The sequence below is a fragment of the Apteryx mantelli genome, chromosome 14 (genome assembly GCF_036417845.1).
Source record: "Apteryx mantelli isolate bAptMan1 chromosome 14, bAptMan1.hap1, whole genome shotgun sequence".
Lineage (NCBI taxonomy): Eukaryota > Metazoa > Chordata > Aves > Apterygiformes > Apterygidae > Apteryx > Apteryx mantelli.
The window spans coordinates 5,110,856-5,133,110 of NC_089991.1; the positions used below are offsets into that span (position 1 = coordinate 5,110,856).

General features: G+C 40.6%; 1 protein-coding gene across 1 annotated transcript in view; it reads left to right on the forward strand.

Annotated features, from left to right (window-relative positions):
- The first annotated feature begins 5,737 nt into the window (after positions 1-5,737).
- SPOCK1 (SPARC (osteonectin), cwcv and kazal like domains proteoglycan 1) overlaps positions 5,738-22,255 on the forward strand; it is a 320,719-nt gene continuing 304,201 nt past the window's right edge. Inside the window, exons 1-2 of the mRNA XM_067304911.1 lie at positions 5,738-5,806; positions 6,167-6,334. Of these exons, the coding sequence (XP_067161012.1) occupies positions 6,167-6,334 (168 nt within the window). The 5' untranslated portion in view covers positions 5,738-5,806. The remainder of the gene's footprint in view (positions 5,807-6,166; positions 6,335-22,255) is intronic.

Consider the following 22,255-nt stretch of genomic DNA (forward strand, 5'->3'; position numbering starts at 1 on the left):
TTCGTACTGTGGCATCTCACAGATGTTCAAAACAGGGTCTTACTGTGCTAAACATTGAACAAACCCATGCAATATTCCATATGTTAATCTCTAAATCTCTATTATTGTCCATACATTATGAGAAGGGTTTGAGGCACTCCCCATTAAGGTTGCTTGATAGTGGCAAACCTTTACTTTTACCTATTCAAAAAGACATCATGTTGTCTTGTTGGGATGATATTTTCCAGGCTGCAGCTCTACAAAACTTCATCCCAGTGTTTCATGTCCTGTTCAGAATGAAGTCAAAGGACAAATTTAATTCTAGTGACCTTTTCCATCTGCAAATGAAGGCTGCACAGGCAGAGTTAATTCTGTCATTAAATGTTGAGCACTCTTTACTACAATATTTATGTTAACCCATTTTTGTGATGTAATTCCTAGATAAAAGTTCCAATAGTAATAAAAGACACTATAAAATAAGTTTGCCATTTTACAAGATACTTTGTAAAATGCTGTAAAATGGTTTTTACCATGATGAATATGATTACTAGAAAGATAAGAAAGTGAAACCATTTGTCAAATATGCAGGGATTATCTGCAACTCTCCCCATTTTACCTGTACTACTAAAAGCAGTCTTAAAAGTAATGAATGTTCTGATATGACTTGAATGGACTGAGTCATGTGGATAAAGTTATTTGTTGATGTTAGTCTGCAGGTCCTGAGGGTAGTAATCACAAAGCCTAACTTTTACCTAGTGTGCCTCTTTTTGTAGGCCCTTGTGAAGTCAATAACATCCTTCAGAAAACAATTCGTAATGGCTAGGTTATGCTTCTGCTCTGACTCACCATTCAGAAGAACCTGTTTCTTTCTACCGATGAAAGAAGAAATTGAGAAGGATAGTCTGAGAAGGCAAAAGTGAAACTTTGTGGTCTGGATCTGACCTTCCAGTTTAAATGTAACCTTGTCGTTGATTATACCTTTTTGTGAACATAAGTCTTTTCGATTTTAAAAGTATTTTTTCTTTCCTTTTCTAGAGAACTGCAGGCAAGCTAGTTTTTCAGGCAGGCAAAAACATGGTCCTGAAATATGTCTCCAAGTTCTGTAGCTAATTAGTCTATTTATTTATTTTTCTTTTGCTTGGGTTATTTTGTCTCTACATGCATCTTTACTACAAATTGTGATCACCTTTCACTTTTCCCAGGACTTGCTAATATTTCAATTCACTTTAATTAGGATATTACAACTAATACGTGCTAGCGAATGGATTGCAAAACATGTTGTAGGATCTTTTCACGTCAATGGATGTTTCTGTTGCACTAAAATCACTGAGGTTGGATTAAGTGTTTCAGAAGGAAGAGAACACAAGTTACACCAGCTGCAATATCTGCAGGGTAGTGGATGCCACTTTGCCTGCTAGAACTCCATGATTTTCCTGCCATATAACATACTTGTAGTACTTCTGATTGTAATTCTTTAGCAAATTCTTGCAAAAATCCAGGCACTGTTGCAATAAAATATGGCTGTATTGTATAAAGAGGCCAGGAGCAGATGTAGTGAATAAAGAGGTCAAATTAGAACCTGTAACTGTAGTATTTTTAGAGAAGAACTACAGCCTATTGTAAAATGGACAAATATGTTAGGAACTTTGTATAAGCCAACAATTACTTTTTGCAGAGGTTAAACTAGTTTTTCTGCACAATTGCCTAGCAGAGCTAACAAAGCTGAATCTGTAATCATGAGAGTCACAGGAGGAAGTAAAACTCTTGTCTATTAAAAAGATACAACAGCATATGGAAGAGAAAAAGGGATGTTAAATAAAGGTCTGCATCACCGCATGTACCTTTTTAGTGATATATTTTTAAGTCTAGTTCAATTGCAAGAAAAGAATTTTCCTAATCCAGTAGTGAAGGACTCTATATGGTACAGAAATGTACTTTAAACATTTGTTATTGTAAAGATTTTCTTTCTTGAGTGAACATTTAAAAAAACAGAGAGTGTAATTGTGCCTCAGAAGAGGAGAGGGAAAACCATCAATAAAAGTCCACATATTTTCAAGGCTTTACAATAAAGCCTGCAGCCACTGCCTCAAGTACCATGGGAGGCGATTGAGAAGGTGAAAAAGTGAGTCTTGCTGCCGTGCAAGTGTGACTGGGGGAAGCAGAATTCTTTCCATTACAATACTGATGTGCTATTGCTACTGCCTTTACCAGCCTACCTCATGGTATTGAAACTTAATCTTTTTCCCATTGTTGTGACGTGGAATAACGTAACTGTACTGTCTTTTATATGTCTTGTATGTCACATCATGGCCATTGGGCACACAGATACCCTTAAAGATTGCAGCCTCAGACATGTTTCCTCTTATCTGTGACTTGGGACAAGTTCCATATAGCTTTAAGGAAAACAGGAGTGGCTGACAGTTCTCAAGTCATCCTTGTTTTGGTCTTGGAGAAAGTTAATATGCTTCAGCTATGCTGTCTGCAAGATTGTTACTGAAGGCTTTCTCTACTAGCTGAAAGTCCCTAAGTGCCCTGTTAAGACAACTATAACATTCCTCTGCACGGGGAATTAAGCTGGGGCTGAGACTGGGCCCTTGATTCTTCTGTGTGTAAAATGCTTTCTATACCAGAAGATTCTGCTTGCAGAATGCAACTTAAACAAGTTAGCATGAGGAAGAGCTGCTGGCAGGGCATGGTTATAATTACAGCTTCTGATCAAATGATCTACACAGCTCAGGTGAGTTAGCAAATAACACCATTGATATGAGAAAACAACATTGTGGCACTTTTTACAGCTGCAAACATGATAAAAATAGATTTTAACTTTTCATTAGTTCTTCTAACTTGGAACAAAAGAGCTTTTTACATCTGAAATGCTGAATAGTTGAGTCATCTCCTATAGAGAGATTCCTCATCTTATATTCTTGGATCAGAAACTAGAAACAATTATAGCACTGTCCAGTGATAAAAAATAACCGACAAGGGTGTTTCAATTCTAGTTGTGAATGATAAACAGCACGGAGGTGAAACACTACAGCTGCTGAATGATAGAGATTGCTGTCAGGATTAAGCAGGAAGCCTGTGCTTTACTAGCTCAAGAAAGATTAGCCATGTTTTGAATATGGGATTATGAAGTAATTAAATAAATGAAGACACTTTTCTGACGCAATATCAGTCAGGTGTTTGACTGGCAAGCATATCGGCCTGTTCCATACTAAGTGAAGTTGACTGTGCTGAAGTTACTGAAGGACTGAATTTGTCAAGCTGTGCTAACGAGTGTGTTTTACATGGATGAACTAACTATTGCTGTATAGTAGGTAGAACTTCCACAAGTTTTGGTGGAAGCAATGTGCTGCTGCTTTTTACTAGTTTGGCCTGGCAATTCATAAGTTGAAGAAATGGCTAATTGGAGATTAAATCAGTCTGACCTCCACTGGGGTCAAGAAAGTAATAACTAGTGCATCCAGATAAAACTAGCAGACAATCATGTAGTCCCTTGAGCTTAGAAAGCCTCAGCAGATTATTTAGCAGATAATGTGGTTTGTGTATGACAGTGCTGAAAAGCAGCAATGTCTGGGGTGGAAGGCATGAGTCAAGTAGAACTGTATATAGTTGAATGGCAATGAGTCACATGTACACTCACTGGGGAAATCTCGTAACCATGAGATTTAAGATGGTGCAAGATCTTTAACAGCTGTGCAGAGAAGACAAATTCTCTGTTGTTAAAAGCCTTACAGAAAAGGCCCATACAGAACAAACTGCACAGAACTCTCTTAATCTAAGTAAGAAAGGAAAAAGCTTGTGTTCACCCTGCCAGGAGGAAGTTATATAAACCTCATCTGTCACCAAAACTAACAGTTCTATAGGAATGCCTGTGCACAAGAGAGAGATGTTGGAGAGGAATACTTATCCTGGACCAACATCAGAAGAATGGTATAGTCTGGAATAGAAGTGAAGGTGGAGCAAGGTGCCTGAATCTGGATTTACATCCAAATATGTAGGGTTTTATTTGTCTTTCTTCTATTTGTTGCTTTTATTGGGCTATATTTTGCCCTCCTGCAGGCTTGTAACTACTTATTAGATTCTATATGCATCAAGGAGAGAATGCAATATGCGGTACTTATGTGGGCATATGCTTGTTCTCTGCTTTTAAAATTAATAAACCCTCACTGTTTTTTCAGTCTCAAAGGCTTTTATTGTGGTTACATGGTACTTAGGAATTGTATTTAAACAACAGAGCTAGCAACAGAACTCTGTACTGAGTTCAATGTACAGATATAGCAATAAAAAAAACCAATAAGCTTGACCCTCTCCTGTGCTACTGAGGAAACCCCTAACATGTCTGAGTGAAAAAGTGGGAATTTACCCCATTTTTTAGCTTCCTGAGAGAGAAAAGGCAGTATTTACAAGACAGGTGAAAGAAACATTTGAAAAATATCATATGGAACAATATGCAGCTGTATTAAAGATGGATGTTCAGCAAAAGTATATGCCCTTATTCTTGGGCATCATATTAATTAGTAGGCGATGAGTTCTCTCATCCAGATGCAGAGAATGAGAGCTCCCACTCCCTATTTTAAGACTGAATTAGGATGTGAAACTTCCCTACCTCCCATTACTTAAAATGCTCAGAACAAAGTGGAGGAGTGCATTTCTGGTAAGTCTTTGCAGATGGATACAGCAACAACCATGCAGACCCAGAAGTGGGAAATTGCCCATCTTCTCCGTCTCCTCATTTGATTATGGAGATCTTTCTCCTCTTATTAAAGAAGGCCTCCTCCTTTCACCTTAATTCCTAAAAAAATATGTATCTCCCTGTATCTGTTTCTCCTTCCTATTTTTGAAAGCAGATGGCCTTCCCCCTACACTCTTCTGAAAGCTTGGGCAGCGAAAGATCCTCTACTTCATTATTTGGTGTGGGACTCATGCAGAAATCTCTTCATGGTGTGGGATGTGTTGACCAAGCAAAAGGAGCTCTTCATCCAAACTAAAAGAAATTTGGGACAACTTCTATGACGTTGAAATCTCATTAGATACTGCAAAACTGTTGCCTGAAGACAGCCACACTCTGCCCAGTGCTTATAAAAACTGGGGTTTGCTGGGGGTTTGGGTTTTTTGTTGTTTTTTTTTAAGGCAAACTATGGCTGTGGAATGGTTCAGATTATAGCAGTAGTTAAGAGTTCACTGACAGGGATATCCCCAGTCTTCCTCAGGGACAGCCTTCCCCAGCTGCCCACGGCACACCTGGCCCTGCTGCCACCCTGAGGAGGTCCCTATGCCATGGCCACGCTGCCCCTGGCTTTTCAGGACCAGGGTGGCCATAAACCTGCTGCCCAGGCCTCTGCCTCCTGCCTGCCCAAGGCCAGGTCCCCCTTTCCTCAGAGGGAGAGGCCCTGCGGCCGCACATGCCCCGGTGCCATGGATTTCGCCACGAGCGTGGGAGCGCGAGGGGAAGAGGTAGCAGCTGCCGGTTAAAGCCCGATTTTGCTTCCCTTTTCCCTCTCCCCCGGGGGGTAACGGGTTCAGCGGGAGACCGTTAAGGAACCGTTAGAGCGGCCGTTAACGGCCGCCCCGCCCTCTTCCTCGGCGGCGCCTCAGGCGCGCCCCGCCCACACGGCGGCGCCGCGGCCAGCCGGCAGGTGGCGCCAGACGCCGGCGGCTGGCGCGGAGGAGGCGCGAGGCGGGCGGCGCGCACACGGCCGCGGCCACACGCCCGGAGCCGCCCGGCGCAGCCTGTCGGGGTTCGCCGGCTCTGCCACCCGCCGCCCGAGCAGCGGCAGCGGCACAGCGCGGAGGAGGCGGCGGTGCTCGGAGCCCCGGCCCCAAGGTAGGGCCCTCCTTCGCGCCCGGCCGCCAAACTTCGCGGAGGCAGCACGGGCGGTCCCCACCGGAGGCTTTATTGGGGGGGGGGTCGGGGGTTTAATTTTCTCTAGTGGGTGTCTCTGCCCCCCCCCGGGGCGACCTGCTTTATTTTCACTGCAATTCCTAGTGCTGCTGTTGCCCCCTCTCCTCCCCGCGGGTGGAGGGGCCGCGGGGGCTCGGCGGCCCTGGCCGCGCCGCAGGCAGAAGTTGGCGAAGGGCGTGAGGGGGGCAGAAAGCCCGAAGTTGGCGGCGACGGGGGGTGGAGGGGGGGGGTGACGGGCCCCGCGCCGCTCCGCGCCGCTCAGCGCCGCTCCGCTCCTTGCAGATGTCGGCGGTGCTGGTAATCGCCGCCTGGTGCTTCCTGCAAGCGGAGAGCCGGCACCCCGAGGTCATCACGGGTGGCAGCAACCGCGGCAATTTCCTGGACAACGACAAATGGCTGAGCACCGTCTCGCAGTACGAGAAGGACAAGTACTGGAACAAATTCAGGGATGTAAGTACCGCTTCGGTCTAGCGCCTGCTTCGCCGCCGCGGGCGCCTGGCGCCACCGGTTGCTGCTCGGCCGGGCGCTGCCGCGAGGCGCCGGCGCCCCGCGTGGCCCCCGCGCAGCCTGCGCCCGCGCTCGGCGCCTCTCCTCTGGGCGGCAACTTCGCGAAAAGTTTCCGCGCCTGCTGCTTGGGAGACTCGTTAGCTGTAAAACGGTGAAGCCTGGCGTGTGCGTGAGAGGGGGACGTTTACCAGTTCGAGCCGCAAGGTGGTAAACGCTGAAGCTTTTGCTGCCTGCGGATTCGGTGGAAAACTGTGTTTTTTCTTGTCGGTTCTGCTCACGAAGGGTTTTGACGCTGGTGTGGGGTTGCAAGAAGCTATGCTGTGAGTCAGGGTTTTTTTTTCCAGTATTGGAAACAGGGGTAACTTTGAGACCTGTTGCAGCTTGCGTGTGCATAAAACAAACCATTTTCTTTTTTTGTTAAAGATATGTACTGCGTAAGGGGTTAAGCTTGAATCCCCCTAGTTCAAATGCGATTGGGTGCAGCAGGCCGGTGACAGGGGAGAGGAAATGCAACATTAATGGTAAATGCAGCGTTCGTGGAGCTCCCTTTGCTTCTGTTGTCTGTACGCTGGCTAAGGTATCTTCGAGCCCCCACCGCCAGGCCTGGTGCAGACTGCCTGCTGCTGGGCCGGGGGACACGACTGCCGGTGTTCATCATTGGCACGCTGTTGTTAAGTATCCTTTAAAGCACAGGGTTTGTGCACTGTGGCTGCGGTGCGATTCTAAGCTGGAAGAAGAGCATAGCAGGCTAGCAGTTGCTCTGTACGACTATATGTATTTTTTGGTAACTGATCTCTTATAATATGTTGAAAAGTTAAACTTTGATATTGTGCGTTTGTCTCTGCAGTCTCAACATCGTATCTAACTTTGAAAAGAGGATTAAGGTGTTATAGTTAAACGTGACCTGGCTCTGCCAAGCTCTTATAGACTAAACCTTGTGAATTCTCTGTAATTTACTTTTTTTTGGTCCAGGCAGGATGTCTGATTTTTTTTTTCTTAAATACTGCTCTCTCTTTTACATAACTTTAGACATTTTAATGTGTTTGGTCATCTCAACGTCTGAGATATCATGCTGCACTCAGAATCTCAATATAACAAAGTATTGCCTTAATGATGGTATTGCCAGATATGTCAGCACATATGTTTGTGAGTGCTCATGATGATGACGTCCGCCTAATGGGGCTGCTGAAGTTCTCATATAATAGGCGTTTCCAGGAGCTTATGTAGTAGCAGTATTTTATTAAGAGAATACTACAGTTAATAAGGATTCACAGATTTTACTAGGCTCCAAAGGAACCTTTGTGATTATCCGGTTTAGTCTCTTAGAATGCAGGCTAAAGATTTCGCTTGGTAATTTCTAAATCCAACTTGATATGACAATTTGGTAGCATTCAAAAATGTTAAATTAAATTAAGGATTGACAAATAAGTCCAATTTTTTTTAATTAGTGACAGAATCTTGGCAAGGTGCTCTCTACATCTTCCAACAGTCTCCTTCCCCATTGAGACCTTGTATTAATTTGTACTCCCTGAGCTTGAAGTTATCATTTCATTTTATGCTTTTTTTTTTTTTTTTGACGTCTGGAGTCCTTGCAGTCTCTCTTTCCATTTCCCTCCCCCAAATTTCACAAGTATAGAGGCAGAGACATTATCCCTGTTCCTGTGGAAGATGTCCATGAAGATTACCCCTTTCTTGTTCATCACGTTCTTTTGTTTTTCAGTATTGGTCACCAGAACTTTGTTTTTAAGGTTTACAATTTGCAGAGTTGCAGTTTTCAGTTGTGAAACCTTAAAGTGCTTTTTTAGAATTTCCAACAATGCTAACAAAAATTGGAAAGCCTCAAAACTCTATCTATAGGAAGAACCTTTCATGGTGAAAATTCTTAACAAGTTCTCTGTCAAGCAGAAGTAAATAGTATAAAGTTTGTGCAGAGGTCGGGTATCTCTTTACCTAGCTGTCTTAATGATTCTATTTAATTACTTCAAAATCAACATGCTACAAATGTGTTTTATTATCCATCAACCCTTTTATGCAGCAAGTTAATAGCATAAGCTTCCTTATGCTATTTTATGTGGCAAATTAATAGTATAAGCCTGCTAAGCTTTCTCAAAAAAGAAAATATAAACAGCTTGCACATGTAACTAAACTCTTAATAACTTATTTTCACCCAAAGTGTTGTTAGTGCATTGTAGTTTTCTGAGAGGTCCTGTGCACCAGGTGAAGACATTCAGAGTTAATGGCTTCTACCACCATCCCTGTGCAGTGTCAGATACATGCCATTACTGGATGAAATTCTCAGGTTAGGCTTTGCGCAGGAGGCCAGAGTATTTAAGTTAGGTGTTGGAGCCAATACCTTCTTGGGCCTGGCACTACCGCTACTACAGAGTGGAAGGTCTAGCTTGCGCCCTGTCAATCAGCGGAGGCGAGGTTGGAGCAATAGTCATAATTACTTTTAGTAGTCTTCTGAATTTTATGTCATGTTATGTAAATAAAGTTGCATAAATGTTTAGGTAGCTGTGTCTGTATGTACTGTAGGAGGAACAGTGCATGTTTGGAGCTGAGATTTGATTGCTGTGGGAGAGGTCATGTTAAACTATTTGTTGCATGTATTTGCATGTATGTGCATGTATAATCTGTTGCAATGTTGCATTCCCAAAAGGTTTTTTTGTGTGTGTTTATGGTATATAATTAAATATAAAATTTGATATTGGACTTCCCTCATCTGTGTCAGTTATGCTTCTCAAAATTGGTTAGTCAGCCTTATTGAGCTATCGTCTACTATGGCCTGACTTGAGAAGACAACTGTTGGTTGTTTTTGTCTTTTTTTGTTGTTTTTGGTATGATCCATATTTCTTTTGGGCAAAGACAGCATGGTAGTTGCACATAATGACCCAGCAGTCATTACTCTTCTGTGAAAAGAGAGCACAGAAATGCACCTTATCTGAAGCCTGCGTTATATCCATGTAATCAGACTGATTTTTAAGGCTGTCTGAATTTAATAGTGTGTAATGACGACCTTTCAACATTTTCAAAAGGCCTCAAGGAATCTAGTTAAAATGACACTTTATAATACAATCTTTTCACATGGTTTGAACACAATTTGTGCAATATTTCTGTACTTAATTTTGAAAAACAAGCAAAGCCTGTAAGTGAATAGTGTAACCAATGTGATGGATTTGTTGTGAAGCACATGCTGTCAGCAGTCTTGTATATTGTCCAGCATCAACACTGGTGTATTGTCAGATGTATTAATATGCTCTAAATATTCTAAACTTGATATTCTTATCTGTCTTTCACACCTTTTTCCAGGTCTGCCATGGGTTTTATATGTGACTAATGACAAAAAAGTAAGGTTTGTGTCTTGCATCCCATTTTACAGTTGGGGATAATAGTACTTCTCTCCCTCGCAACCATGTATTGAAGCTGTATAAAAGAAAGAACAGAGGTAGAAAGGGTCTGTGGTAATACAGAATCTATTATTTTCCTAATCTAAGTAATGAATGTGGCTTGAATGCTCAAATACCTACTAAACTGAGGCTAGTCTGTTGTTTAAGCATCTAAAAAATAAAAACTAAGTCAATATTATGATTACTAGAAAAAGAAAAATAATAGAGTGGAGTCTAAGGGAAGGAACAACAGCTGTTTCCTTGTACAGATTTTAGGTTTGGAAAAGTAGGCATCAGGGATATGAAAGCCAAATTAGTCCTTTTAATATTATGGAAACAAATGTTAAGACCCGGACTTTCAATCAAATCTGTCAAGAGAGATCCTTTGGCTTAAGAGGAGCTTGAGCACAAATTTGACGCCTGAATGTGAAATGAATTCTTATAAGTCTTGGAAAGCATTTATTATGTGAATAGCCATACATGTTATTGTAGTAGGTCACACTGCAGCATCTCATTCTGTTCATAGAAGCTTGGCACGTAAGGCATAGAGTAAGTCTCTTCTTACTGTTAGGCTTGTCTTCTGTCTTTAATCAAAATTATATGAACAGACTAATTCTATTACTTCTACTTGGAGTTATGTCTATTACATTATTAATGCTTATATATAAAAAGGTAATAGGTTCAACTAGCTATGGATTAGATTGCAAAAGAGTGGAGAAAAAAAGTTAAATGAACTTAAAGAATCTAGTATAAACCATACAAGGAATTTCTATGAAATTGAAAGCTAAGAATCTTGGCATGAACCCTGGTTTCAGTTCGTGTTTATGCATGGCAGGTTGCCAGACCACGTTCTGAGCATTAACTAAGCTGTTTCTCTGAATTTTATTGCTTATGGAGTTTCAGTTCAGGCAGTCCTGTTAATACCCCCATGCATTCTATGCCTGGAGATGCTTTGAAACTGTGCTTGCCTAAGAAACAAGGCACAAAATGTTGCCATCTGCATGTATTCAACTTCTCAGAGTTATTGTGGGTAAGTAGTTGCATGTAACAGAGTAACGTGAATAGTTATATTTATTTAGCTTTCCTGAGTTGGTCATAATGAGACTACCAGTCCCTGGTGTGATTCACTGAAGAGACAATTTTGTCAGTTATTCCTGTATATCACCTTTTTGAGCCTATTGAGTTCGTCCCCATACATGATCAGAAGAGTATTCCTAGGTAGTAAAGCAAGTATGCGGCTGGGAACTGGGGGACCTGTATTGTTCCCAGCTTTGCCACTGATAGATTGTTGGACTTGGGCTGGACTCTGCATGTTTCTGCACTTGCTTTTCCCCTTGTTGCACATATCTTTCTCTCATTTGTTTAGCCCAAAATTAGGAGTGTGGTGGTGAAATTTGATAGCAGAGAGTTGGAAAACATGACCCGTACTGAGGAATACCAAGCAGGCAAAATTGGAGGACCTTGAGAACTCAAGTAAGAGAAATAAAATGAAATTTAAAAGTACAAAGTGGAAGGTCTTGGAATTGAGAACTAACAAGAATTTATTCTGGGTCCTGGCAGCTCAACTTGAAATAGATGAGAGGGAAAACCTGCGTACTTTTATTGATTTGCAGAGTTATTCTAAGTTGTGAAAGTAATGCTACTCTGAAGAGAGCAAATATATTGTAGGAATACATAAGATGAAAGATTTCTAGTTCTGTCAAAGAAATAAAATTGTCCAATGCCGGGGGAGGACACTCAATAGGAATATTGTGAGTGCCTCTGATCACCCAAGTTCAAGAAAGACAAACTTTATAGAACTGGTGCACTAAAGGGCTTCTGGCATAATAGGGGAAGAGAGCAGGTTTTAAGATATTGGACTAGATAAGTTTACTCACACAAATCTAATTATGTAAGAGCAGATTTGCTTCAGGAAGCTTATTGAGAGGGACAGCAAATAAAATGACTGGGCTGTGTGATGGGACACCGGTACCTCAGGCTTGCTTTCCTGGAGATTATCATTCCAAGCCCACCTTGAGGTTTAATTGAGGATAAAGATTGTATGTACACAGAGTTGAACTGTGATATGTAAATCTACCCAGCCACTCTAGCACAGTTTGTCTCTTATGGCAGTCCTTACTCACCAGCAGGACAAGACTGGAATATAAATGTGATTGCAAAGTACAATTGAGATGCATCTGCCAAATATGCATGAAATTTAAGAGTAGCAAAGGGTGAGACCAAACCTGGCTGAATGTAATTCATAATCAGCCTCTTAAAAACAGAAAAGAAATGCTTACTAAAAATGCCCTTCGCAGATTTGACACTTTCCTTCTGCAGTGGACAAGGAGAAAAATAATGGCATTTGTATTGGAATAATTAATTTGGCAGGTACAGAGAGTCCACTTCGTGTAATTATCTGATATTTATCCAGCTTGCTTATGAATGACCTAAGACTTTAAAGCTAAATAGGTCAGTGGAAAGCTAGAGTATTAGTTCCTAATATGGAAGTACCGCTGTGATTTCATGGTTGAATTTCATAGCTTGAATGATTTCCTCCCTTATGGAAATGTTTGATAGAGTTCAATCACAAATCACATCCGTGCTTTGAAATTCTGTGCATGCAAAGTTTTCACTAATACGTTTTACAGGTTTTTAGAGTAACCTTTCTTGGATTCTACTGCTTTCTTTCTCCCTCTTAAATTTTGTAGGATTTCTTTTCCATAGGGGCTGCCTTTATTACAAATTTAAACACTAGCTTTGTGAGATTCCTGGGCGGTGAGTCTTCTGTTATGTTTCTGGATGTAGATTGTACAGTTTAAGGGTTGCAGTGGGAGCTATAGGAAATAAAATGATGTGAAGAGCATGCTGTGTCTTTGGAAGGACAAAAGAGAAATCTTTTGTTTCTTCATGAATGTTAGGTTAAAAATGAATTAAAAAGTGAAAGAGCCAGTTCCCATGTGTTGCAAATAATGTCAGCACCTTCATTTGTGGGAAAAGATCTGTAAATCAAAGCCTAATATGTATTTGGGGATAGATTTTGTTTACGTATCAATCAAAACTCACTCTTGTAAAAGGGAAAAAAAAAGAAGCCAGGTATTGTGTCAAGTCATGTTAGTGTAATGTAAAATGAGATGGATTAAAAATAATGATAGGCTGGATTCTGATATGTGGTAGTATAATATCAGTGATTATTTACCCACTGATACTTGAGCCTAATACTAGTTTTATTTCAGGTAGTCTGTCCAGGATTAACATTAACAAAATCAAGCTCTTTGTTCACTAATGCCCAAAATAAAGGCTTGGGTATGTTACAGCAAGGAGATTACTGCCATGTGTTCTCTCAGATATTTTTGATCTGTGTACTCTATATTTATAGTGTTAACCAGGAGGCTAGAAATATGTAATGAGTGATCCTCAACTACAGTGCCAAAACTGAGGGTTTTTCAGTGTTGATTCAGTCCTTCCTTAATGATGTATGTGTATTTGCTGTGGACAGAATAAAAACAGTCTGAATTTGGGGTGCTTCTGGGGAGCTGTTTTTACAAGCAGCAGGATTTCATGAGGGAAATGGGAGACAGATGTTACATGTATGGTATGAAAACTCTTCTCATTTTGATAGCGTCATTTTATTTAAGGATTGTTTGCTAATTTCTTGCTCTGAGGAACCAAAAGTGAGATTAATCCAAAAGATATGTAATGAAATCTTAGTTATATTCAAGTTGATGACTGAGTTCTCAGTGACTTCAGTGAGGCCAGAGTTTGATTCTCATATTCCTGCTCTCTGAGACAAAAAGAAGGGGGGGGGGGGAGTACATGAAAGACCAGTTAGTTTACCCAGTTCTTGTTGGCTTTTGGAGGATACTGTGTAATTGGAGAAGGCTGAAAGATGAGGGTTTTGGCCAGCATAAATAGAAGAAGCTCCCAGGAAGTCCCTGGAAGAATCATGCTCGTTGAAAATTAAACATCTGTAGTCTGAAAATATTTTATAGATTCTGACCAAAACCCAGAAGTGGAGTTGACACAGAGCAGGGTTAAAAGTTGCTGTCTTCAACTTCTATACTTCCAAGACTTAACTCTGTTTTCAGTTTTATGCAGGGCATTATTGCTGCTAAGTTACCAAGCCTTAACTCTGTATAAACTGTCTGTCTGCAAGTAGATAACACCAGCAGTTATCATTGGTGGATTTGCTGTTGCAGGTTGGCAGCTAAAATTGAATTATTCCTTTGGACTGAATATCTGATGTCTAATGACTTTCAAGAGTAAGATATGGCTCAAAATTCAACTATGGATAAAATAATTGCTAAGTTACTGAATAGAGGTTTTGGCAGGAAGTAGATCAGTCTTCATCTGTCACTTCTATAGCTTGGTTGTAATCCAGAGTAACAGGAAATCATTCTCATTAAATAGATACGAGGAGGCTTCAATTAATTATGTGATCTTAGCCATCCTCTTAATGAACTTAATGTCATATATCCATGTCACTTGTCCTGGGCTGATAGGAAAATACTTTATTAAAAACTGCTGTTAAAGTAACTGTATTCAAACTTGTTTTCGTGAAAGCAGTTTCAGTGTATCCTGGCTTACAATTGAACTGTGGCTAGGACTGAGATGGATAGAGGTGCTGATACTTGTCTGTCTGTGCTGGTTATTATGAAACTTCCTAATCAGGATGTTTGGTTGTGTATGTACAATTTTACTTGTAACTTCATAGCTTATTCCCTGAATAGTTTTTATGTGCTTTTTAGCTTGGAGAGCTGTCTTTGCCCTATTGTTCACATTTCCTTCCGTGGAGTTTCCTTGGCTATTCAAAAGTTTATTTCAGCATTGTCTTCTAGCACTTGCACATTGTCCTCTCTGCCTTTCTTCTCTAGCTGTAGCAGCTAGAGACTGGTCAGAACCTGAACAGAAGAGGCGGCTGCAGTCACCGGAATTGGAGAGGAAGGAGAGTTTTAAATTTAAGCGATTGGGATGGGGGAGAGGCTGGAAGTGATCACTGCATGGCTGAGAAGAAATGAGGCTTCAAGGGGCGGTGGAAGCCCCTCGCTGAGAGCCGGCGGAGCGCGGCGGCGGCGGCGGGTCGGGCCGGGCCGGGCCGCGCTGCTCTGCTCTGCTCTGCGCCGCGCTCGGAGCTGTCCAGTGCTGAACGGGCCCACGCGGCGCCCAGGCCGCAGGACTCCTCCTCTCGCAGGGTCGTTTTGTAGCCTCCTTCGCCGCCTCCCGCAGCACTTCTCCAGTGTGGTCAGGCATACAGAGTTGTGTATCTAGACGAGACAGATGTGGAAGCGGAGGATAAAGGTAGTTCAGAGTTTCTGTCAAGCCAATGCCAAATCTAATAACAAAATTTGTTGCGTTAGTCCCAGGACATTGCTCTTCTACTGAGCTATGTGCTATGCTGGAATACAGAAACGCAAAGTTTAAACTAACAGGTCTGTAGTCATTCCTTGGATATTAGTGTATGTAACCGACAGCACTGTTTTCTGGGTCAAATTCATTCCTTGTTTGGCAACATAAACCTCACTCGGGTTATATCAGGGACAACTTTGTCCGTTTTTTCTAAATGAAGCCAGGTTAACCGATCTTTTTGACATTAGCTTTTTTGTTTGTTTGCTTGTTTTTTAATACTAGGTAGGTACACCTCTAATTTGATGTCATAGTGAAGGGGGAGTAAGTACTTCCTGAGGTGATGTGCTGTTAAAGCAGAGATACTATCCAGAGCAGATTTTCTGTATCTTGTTTGATCTTGGTGTTAAACTACACCTGATGAAACTCATGACTCTTGGTAAGTTCAAATCTACTGATCTTTCTAAAACTTGCTTAATATGGCTAAAGAGGAAATTTTCACATAAATGAAGAGGAGAACGCTGTCTTCGGTGCGGATATCATAAGCACAGGATAATTAGTGATTTAAATAAAGAATTACCCAGCATATTCCTTAAACACAACTATGGAAACAACATTATGGCTCGCCGAGGACAACAGCATCCAAAGAAAAATCGTGTCACTTTTAGTTAGAATAAATATGAACTGGAAAAATACTGCTCAACTGTCAGTTATGCATATAACTGCAGTACTGCAGAATGAAGGAATCTGATACACCAGATATGTTTGCTCATCAGGAGGCATGTGGTAATTCATATTGGTGGCCACAATTTTATTAGTCTCCTCATTTATAAAGATGTTTATGTAACAGTAAGTCAGATATAACAAGATACTGAATGGTTCATGAATGGTTTGTCTTCATCAGAATATGGATTGAAATGATGATCCTTTTGTTACACAAAATTACACTTTTATATCTAGTCTCCTTTCCTTTCTATAAAGCCTTGCATGTGGATTTGAAGAAGCTTTAGCTCTTCTCATGAAGTGTTTTGTCTTATGCGTGTGTTATGCCTTAATAAATGTTAAAATGATTGGCATAGTAAAGACTATGTGTCTTGTAATGAATTTCTTATAAGCTGAGATGAAAGGAAATACAACTTTTTTCCAAGGATTGTGCTATTAGAGATAGTGAGGAAGCATTTTCTGTCCACATGTAATGCCTTGTAAAAAGAAAAGGAGACTGAACATGAGTGTAGGAAACTCTGATAGATATTTTGAGACAATTTTTGAGACAATTTTGAGAACTCAGATAAAACACAAAATTCTTAGAACCATTTTAAAATATATTGAAACTTCCAGTTTTGAAGCAATATCTGCCATCATGAAGAATCACATCTCTATATTAAAAACAAACGGACAATTTCTTATAGGCCATATTCTACTATCAGTATGTTTGTTTTAGTAATCACAGAGCCTTTATGTTGGTTTCTTTTGAGAAAACGCCACCCTTGGTTCAGTGGCAGAATATGGCTATAATTATAATATATAATCAAGAATGAGCAATATTCTATTACAGAAGGGTATAGTACAAATAAAGATAAATGTGGTGTGTGCTCAGCATGGCTGTAGCTTTCATTAGCAGTGGAAGAAGCTCCAAGCAAGATATCTTTTTGAAATCCGCCTACATCTTTGCAAAACCATTGTTGATATATCAGGGATTGTGCAGTTGATGTGTTCCACCCAGAATGACGTAACCATTATCTAGAAAATTCTAACTCAATAAGGGGATATATCTATATAAAAAAAGATACAAAGTTACAGCCCTAGGGCATGGCTGTTTTTACAGCTGTAGCTTCCTGAAATTAGGAGTTACTGAAACTGAAATCAAGCAATAAACTTGTTTTTGTCAGTCATTTCTTACTAAGAGAAACTACATGTGCAACCAAGTGAAGAAATACCAAAACATACAATGCGTATCATGTGCAAATGAATGCTGGATAATTTAGCAGGTGCAGACAGAGAAGCCATGGCTGAGATGGAGGCATGCTTCCTTAGGTGAGAAATAATTCGGACAATCTTTTCTGAAGCCCAGAGATCTGTCCTCATAGAAAATGCCTGGCAGAAAAAGGAGGTGAAGAATGTGAAATGTGTCTCTGTGTGTATAAGTAGTGGAAGTCACAGAGACAGCAAGGGTAAAAGGTAGTTAAGGAAAAGCATGTCCTGCTTCATTAGAGAGGATTCCCAAAGGTAGATTGCTGATGATTTAGGGTTGGAGGGAGAGGAGAGCGGGAAGTGATCTAGAGAGTGTACAGCCGAAAGCTGGTTAGCCACTTATCAGTATCCTGCTAGACCCTGACCTGGGTGGCAAGTATTCTTGTCGTCAAAGCTTCTGGTATCCCCCACTTAAGAAGTACGTGCAGTCTTGGGCACAGTTGTGAGGCTTGTCTGACAGAGCATACGTAATGCGCTCTGGACTCCAAGCAACCACCACTGGCTCACTGCCGGTGAGAAGCTATAAACATCTGCCTTTATGTGGTCCTCCTACTGTGTGACTTGTGTGTTGCATGGTGGGTGGTGTTGGTCTTAATTTGAAATAAACAGCAAAGATGCATTGTAGAAGGAATACGTGTGCTCTAATCGCTTTTTTTTTTGCAGTGTTGTTGTGAATATCTGTAGCATTCATAATTAGCAGAGGAACAGATGGCAAAAGCTTGGTTTTAAGCAGAGCATCCACTGACTGATCATGTGCTGCTGCAAACTCATTTGGGAAGCAGTTTGCTCTGTTCCCTTGAGTGTGCTCTAATACGCTGGTGCAGAAGTAAAGCAGAAAAAGAGTTTGTAATAGTTGCTAAAATTCAGTGTGTAGGACTTATGTAAAGCATGGGATACATCTAAACTTTCAAAACAGCTCCAGGGTGCTAGAATTCTTGGGCTGCCCAGAGATTAATTTCAACCAATATTGTCCTGCATAGCTGAAACCTGTTATTATGTGTTATCATATATATGGTAAATGTAATTAAATGTCTATAAAAGTTCATTTTCCCTATCCTCATTTCTGTGCAGAAGGGCACAATTCTATTGTCTGCTCAAACATTGGTAAATAATGCACTGTAGCTTATTAAAAACAAAAAAACCTTTATATATTTTACCTGTGCGCTTCCTTCCAACGTTAGCATTGCTCTACAATTCCTCAAAACTAGAACGCACAAAGAGAGGATTTTGTCAGCATTTCACCGTGATACTTGTTTCACATGGAAAGCCAGAGGCAAAACAAAATGGTTTCTTTTGGTCCATGTAATTGCTTTAGAAAGCAGTGGTAGCCCTGCAGGGCACAATCACTGAGGTTTGTGTGAAGTAATACTCAGAATGATGATCTCAGAGGTAAAAGCTGACTGGTTAGTTGGGTAATTCCCTTCTCCAAACCCCAAAACATAAAGATTTTTGAATTTAAGGAGAGGGGGCAGGAACATGGAGGAGAACAGAAGGTTTCTAAAGAGAGAAAACTACTCTAAACATGCTTTTCATCACTAAAGTAAAAGTGTGGTATTTCTCTATTCCAAAGAGACTGGATGGATTATTGCAACTGTTTAATGAGCCTTGAGCCTCTGCTAGTAAATCCTTTCTCGCTGAAGTCCTTGCTCAACCGTGACGTTCTCTTTCCCCAGTTCCGTTCCCCCTTTCAGTTCATGCATGACTGTCCTTCAGGCATTCTGTGTCACCCCTGTAGTAGCAGAGGGCTATGGCCTTCTTTAAGAGACAGTGCTTCTGAGAAGAGTTGGCAGAAAATCATGTTCTGCTAATGCCTGCTAAGCCGGTGTCCACAATCTAGAGGCTCCCTTCCCGGTGTAAGAACCCATGGTGATTCCTGAACACCACATCACTGACTTTGAGTTGCGTGTTCTTGGCTACAGAAGTAGATGTTTCTTAATAGCTGAAAGTATGGAATGCCAAGACAAAATGACTTGCCTCCCAGAGTTTGAAGTTACTGTCTGCAGCACAGCTGCAACCTCAACTGGCTTGAAAAGCTGGAGAATTGCACAGTATTCTCTATAATAAGAGGGTTTACCATTACCTGCTGAGTTGCAAAATTGTTCATTTCAGGTTAGACTATAACTTGCACCAACGTGACTGTGCAAAAAACTGAGGGAGAAATGAAGACCACCTAACCCAGTCTCCCTGCAGAGTGATATTTCGGACAGTTAACTTATTGGCTCCAGATTTTTGGGATAGCGTGGGGAGCATACTGCAAGCAGGTACAGGGGACTGGAGAGCTGACTTGTTCTTTTTAAAAGGATTGTTAAGTTAATCTCCTCAGTCCTGAACATGAAAAATATACCTAGCATGATGCTGTGCAAAACCACATGAAATCCAGTGTCAGGGAATAAACACCTCTCTGGTGACAACTTGGGTGAATGACAGGAAGGAAAATAAAAGGAATTTTATAAGGCAGAATTCCATTTGCTGCATAGGGAGTTTATTTTCTGGGGGAAGGGAGGAGAATTGTTGCTCACTTCTGGTCCAAAAGGCTGTTTGTAGGGAGCAAATTCCTGATTTGGAGGAACGGCTACCTTCCTGAGCTTTTTGGCAAGGCAAAAGCACTGTTAACTGTGCAGCTTTTACACCCTGCTGTGCCTATACAACTTTCTCCTCCCACCTTCTTTATATCTGTCAGCAGCAAGTGCTAGCCCTTTGCATGCTTACTATTTGAGCGCTGCAAATCCTTTTTACTGGGCCTGTACACGGAGACCATGAGGTGGGAGATGGGTAGTAACTTCCTTTATGTTCCTGCGTGGAACACAGCAACTATGTAGCCTTTCATCCATGTTTTCTGGTTCATCACTCCTTGTAAACCTGACACTGATTTCAATTCCGTGCTTAGTTAAGTGCCTTCTTATTATCTCTTGCTGCTTTCGTATGCACGCAGTACGGAAATAGGAAAAGCTAGAGAGTTGCTTTACAAGAATAGCTCTCCATTTCAGCCTCATCATTTGAGTTATATAAATGGTTTTATTTTTGTTTTCAACCTACAGATTCTGAAAAGCAAAGCAAAATAACATGGATTTTTAATCTCTGAAGTCTGGTATGTACCATATTAAGTATAAGAAGGCTGATTTCCATAGACAGACCTTAGATCATGCTTCAAAAATCATTCTTTTACATTTGTCTACCTGAGCTATACAGCTTATAGGAGTGGCTTCAGCACTGTGTATCAGAAGTAATTCAAGAGAATTAATCCAGTTTTCAAAGTAGCAATTCGTGATTAAACATTTTGTGATTTTTGCCTTCTGTAACTTCATTTGTGGTGGTAGAAATTCTAGGTGGAGGTTAAGCTTCAGGCTTCTCCATTTACTGCTGCTTTAATAGATGTTTGTTTGCTCTTTGAAATATTTGCTATTTTACATCCAGTAAAATGATGTATAGTACTGTAATTTTACATTATAGTAGACTGTGATCAAAAACCACTTCAGCAATTGTAAATTTCCATGCTGCTAACGAAACAGGAATAAAACCTTCTTGCATAGAAGGTGGGTTAGTATATTCCAGAGGGCAAAATTGTTTGTTTCAGGTTAGAATGAAATGTAGTAGAGAACTAGGAAAAATATAGATAATACCTGATTTTAGGAGGTGAAATCATGTGTTCTCTAAGTCAGAATAAAATGGGTTGGAGAACTGAGGGTAAAAAAAAAAAAAAAAAAAAAAAAGCATATTTAAAAACTGTCTGTGGCAGAGTGTTTGCATGAAAATTATTCACGTTTAGAGGTAATGAGTTCAAACCATTGCCTAAGATACAAAATTTTAAGTCTAAATATATAAGCCTGCTTGGGTAAATCTTGTTTCTTGCTGAATACTTTGTCAGAAATGTTTCAGGAGACTGCAGGCACATTTTATAAATATACCATCTATATAATGAATTTACCTTGTTCTCTAAGAGCTTCTTAGTTGTCAAGGTAGGTTCAGGAGCAAGACAAGCTTCTTGTGTTACCACTGTCCCTTCTCTGAACTAAAATAGATATGTTGTCTTAATTTTCCCTCAGAAATAACTGTTATTTCTTCTATTCCTTTGCCGTACTTTTGAGTGAGCAAGACTCTGAAGTTGCTCCTTATAACAAGTTGGACTTTCCTATGGAGGTAGCAGATGGTAGTAACTGAGGTCAAACTTTCATGATTTCTGGAGATGTGAATTTTACTACAGCTGAAAAGAGTCCTTGAAAATGAGTGTTTCTGACCTCCATGTTTAAAGTGTGGTCCAGAAAAAATGAAAGCTATTAACTGTCCTTTATTCTCCTTCTGGTGATCTGCTCTCTGACTTTCACCCATTCAGTGACCACTTTATACTTAAGGTGTAAGTCTCTGAAAAACAGATAGAATATCTTCCTGCTCTGCACGATATTAAGTTAGCATTTCTAAAAGAGCTGTTACTAGCATTGCATATCTTCTGGGCAATGTTTGCTCCCTGTGGAAACTCTCAACTGCCATAATTTAAAATTCTTTATTTGAAATATTCATTGACTGTACAGGGGTAGATGGTATGCTTCCTGAAAGAGATTTAGTTCATAATATATTTTGGTAAGGAGATCTCAGTAGAATTGAAGCATCTCAGATTATGAGGTCTAACTTTGGATCCATTTCGGATGACAAGAGTATTATAGACAAAAATGTCTGAAAGCTCTTGATGTGAGAAAGTGTCTCCTTGACCTGTCCAGCTAGTCTCTTGGGTAGTTTGAACAGCCTTTAAGGCTGCTCTCATTAACTGTAATGGCTAGTGGGGAGGAGCATAAAAGATTCTCCTATGAGTCTGGCTTCTCAAGTAATTAGTAAACCACTGGATAATGTTGTTTCAAAACTATCAGTACTGTGGGGCTCTGCAACCCTTCTCAAACAGGGACTTGAGTCCTCTCCTTTATTTGGGACTGGACTAAGCACCAACAGTATCACACAGTGTGTTTTCTAAGTGCGTCCTCTCTGCTTTTTAAGACTTCCTGCTTTGTCTTCAGATTCCCTGGAAGCCATCTACTCTTTTTTATCACCAAAGTTGGCTTTAAATAAAAAAAAAAAACTTTAGCTCTCAAGGGAAGAAATATTTAAAAGGACTTCTCATCAAAATATCTATAGTAAGGAATATTTAAAAATAAACTGTTTCTCTCCTTCCCTCCCTCCACCTTCCTTTCTAGAGTGA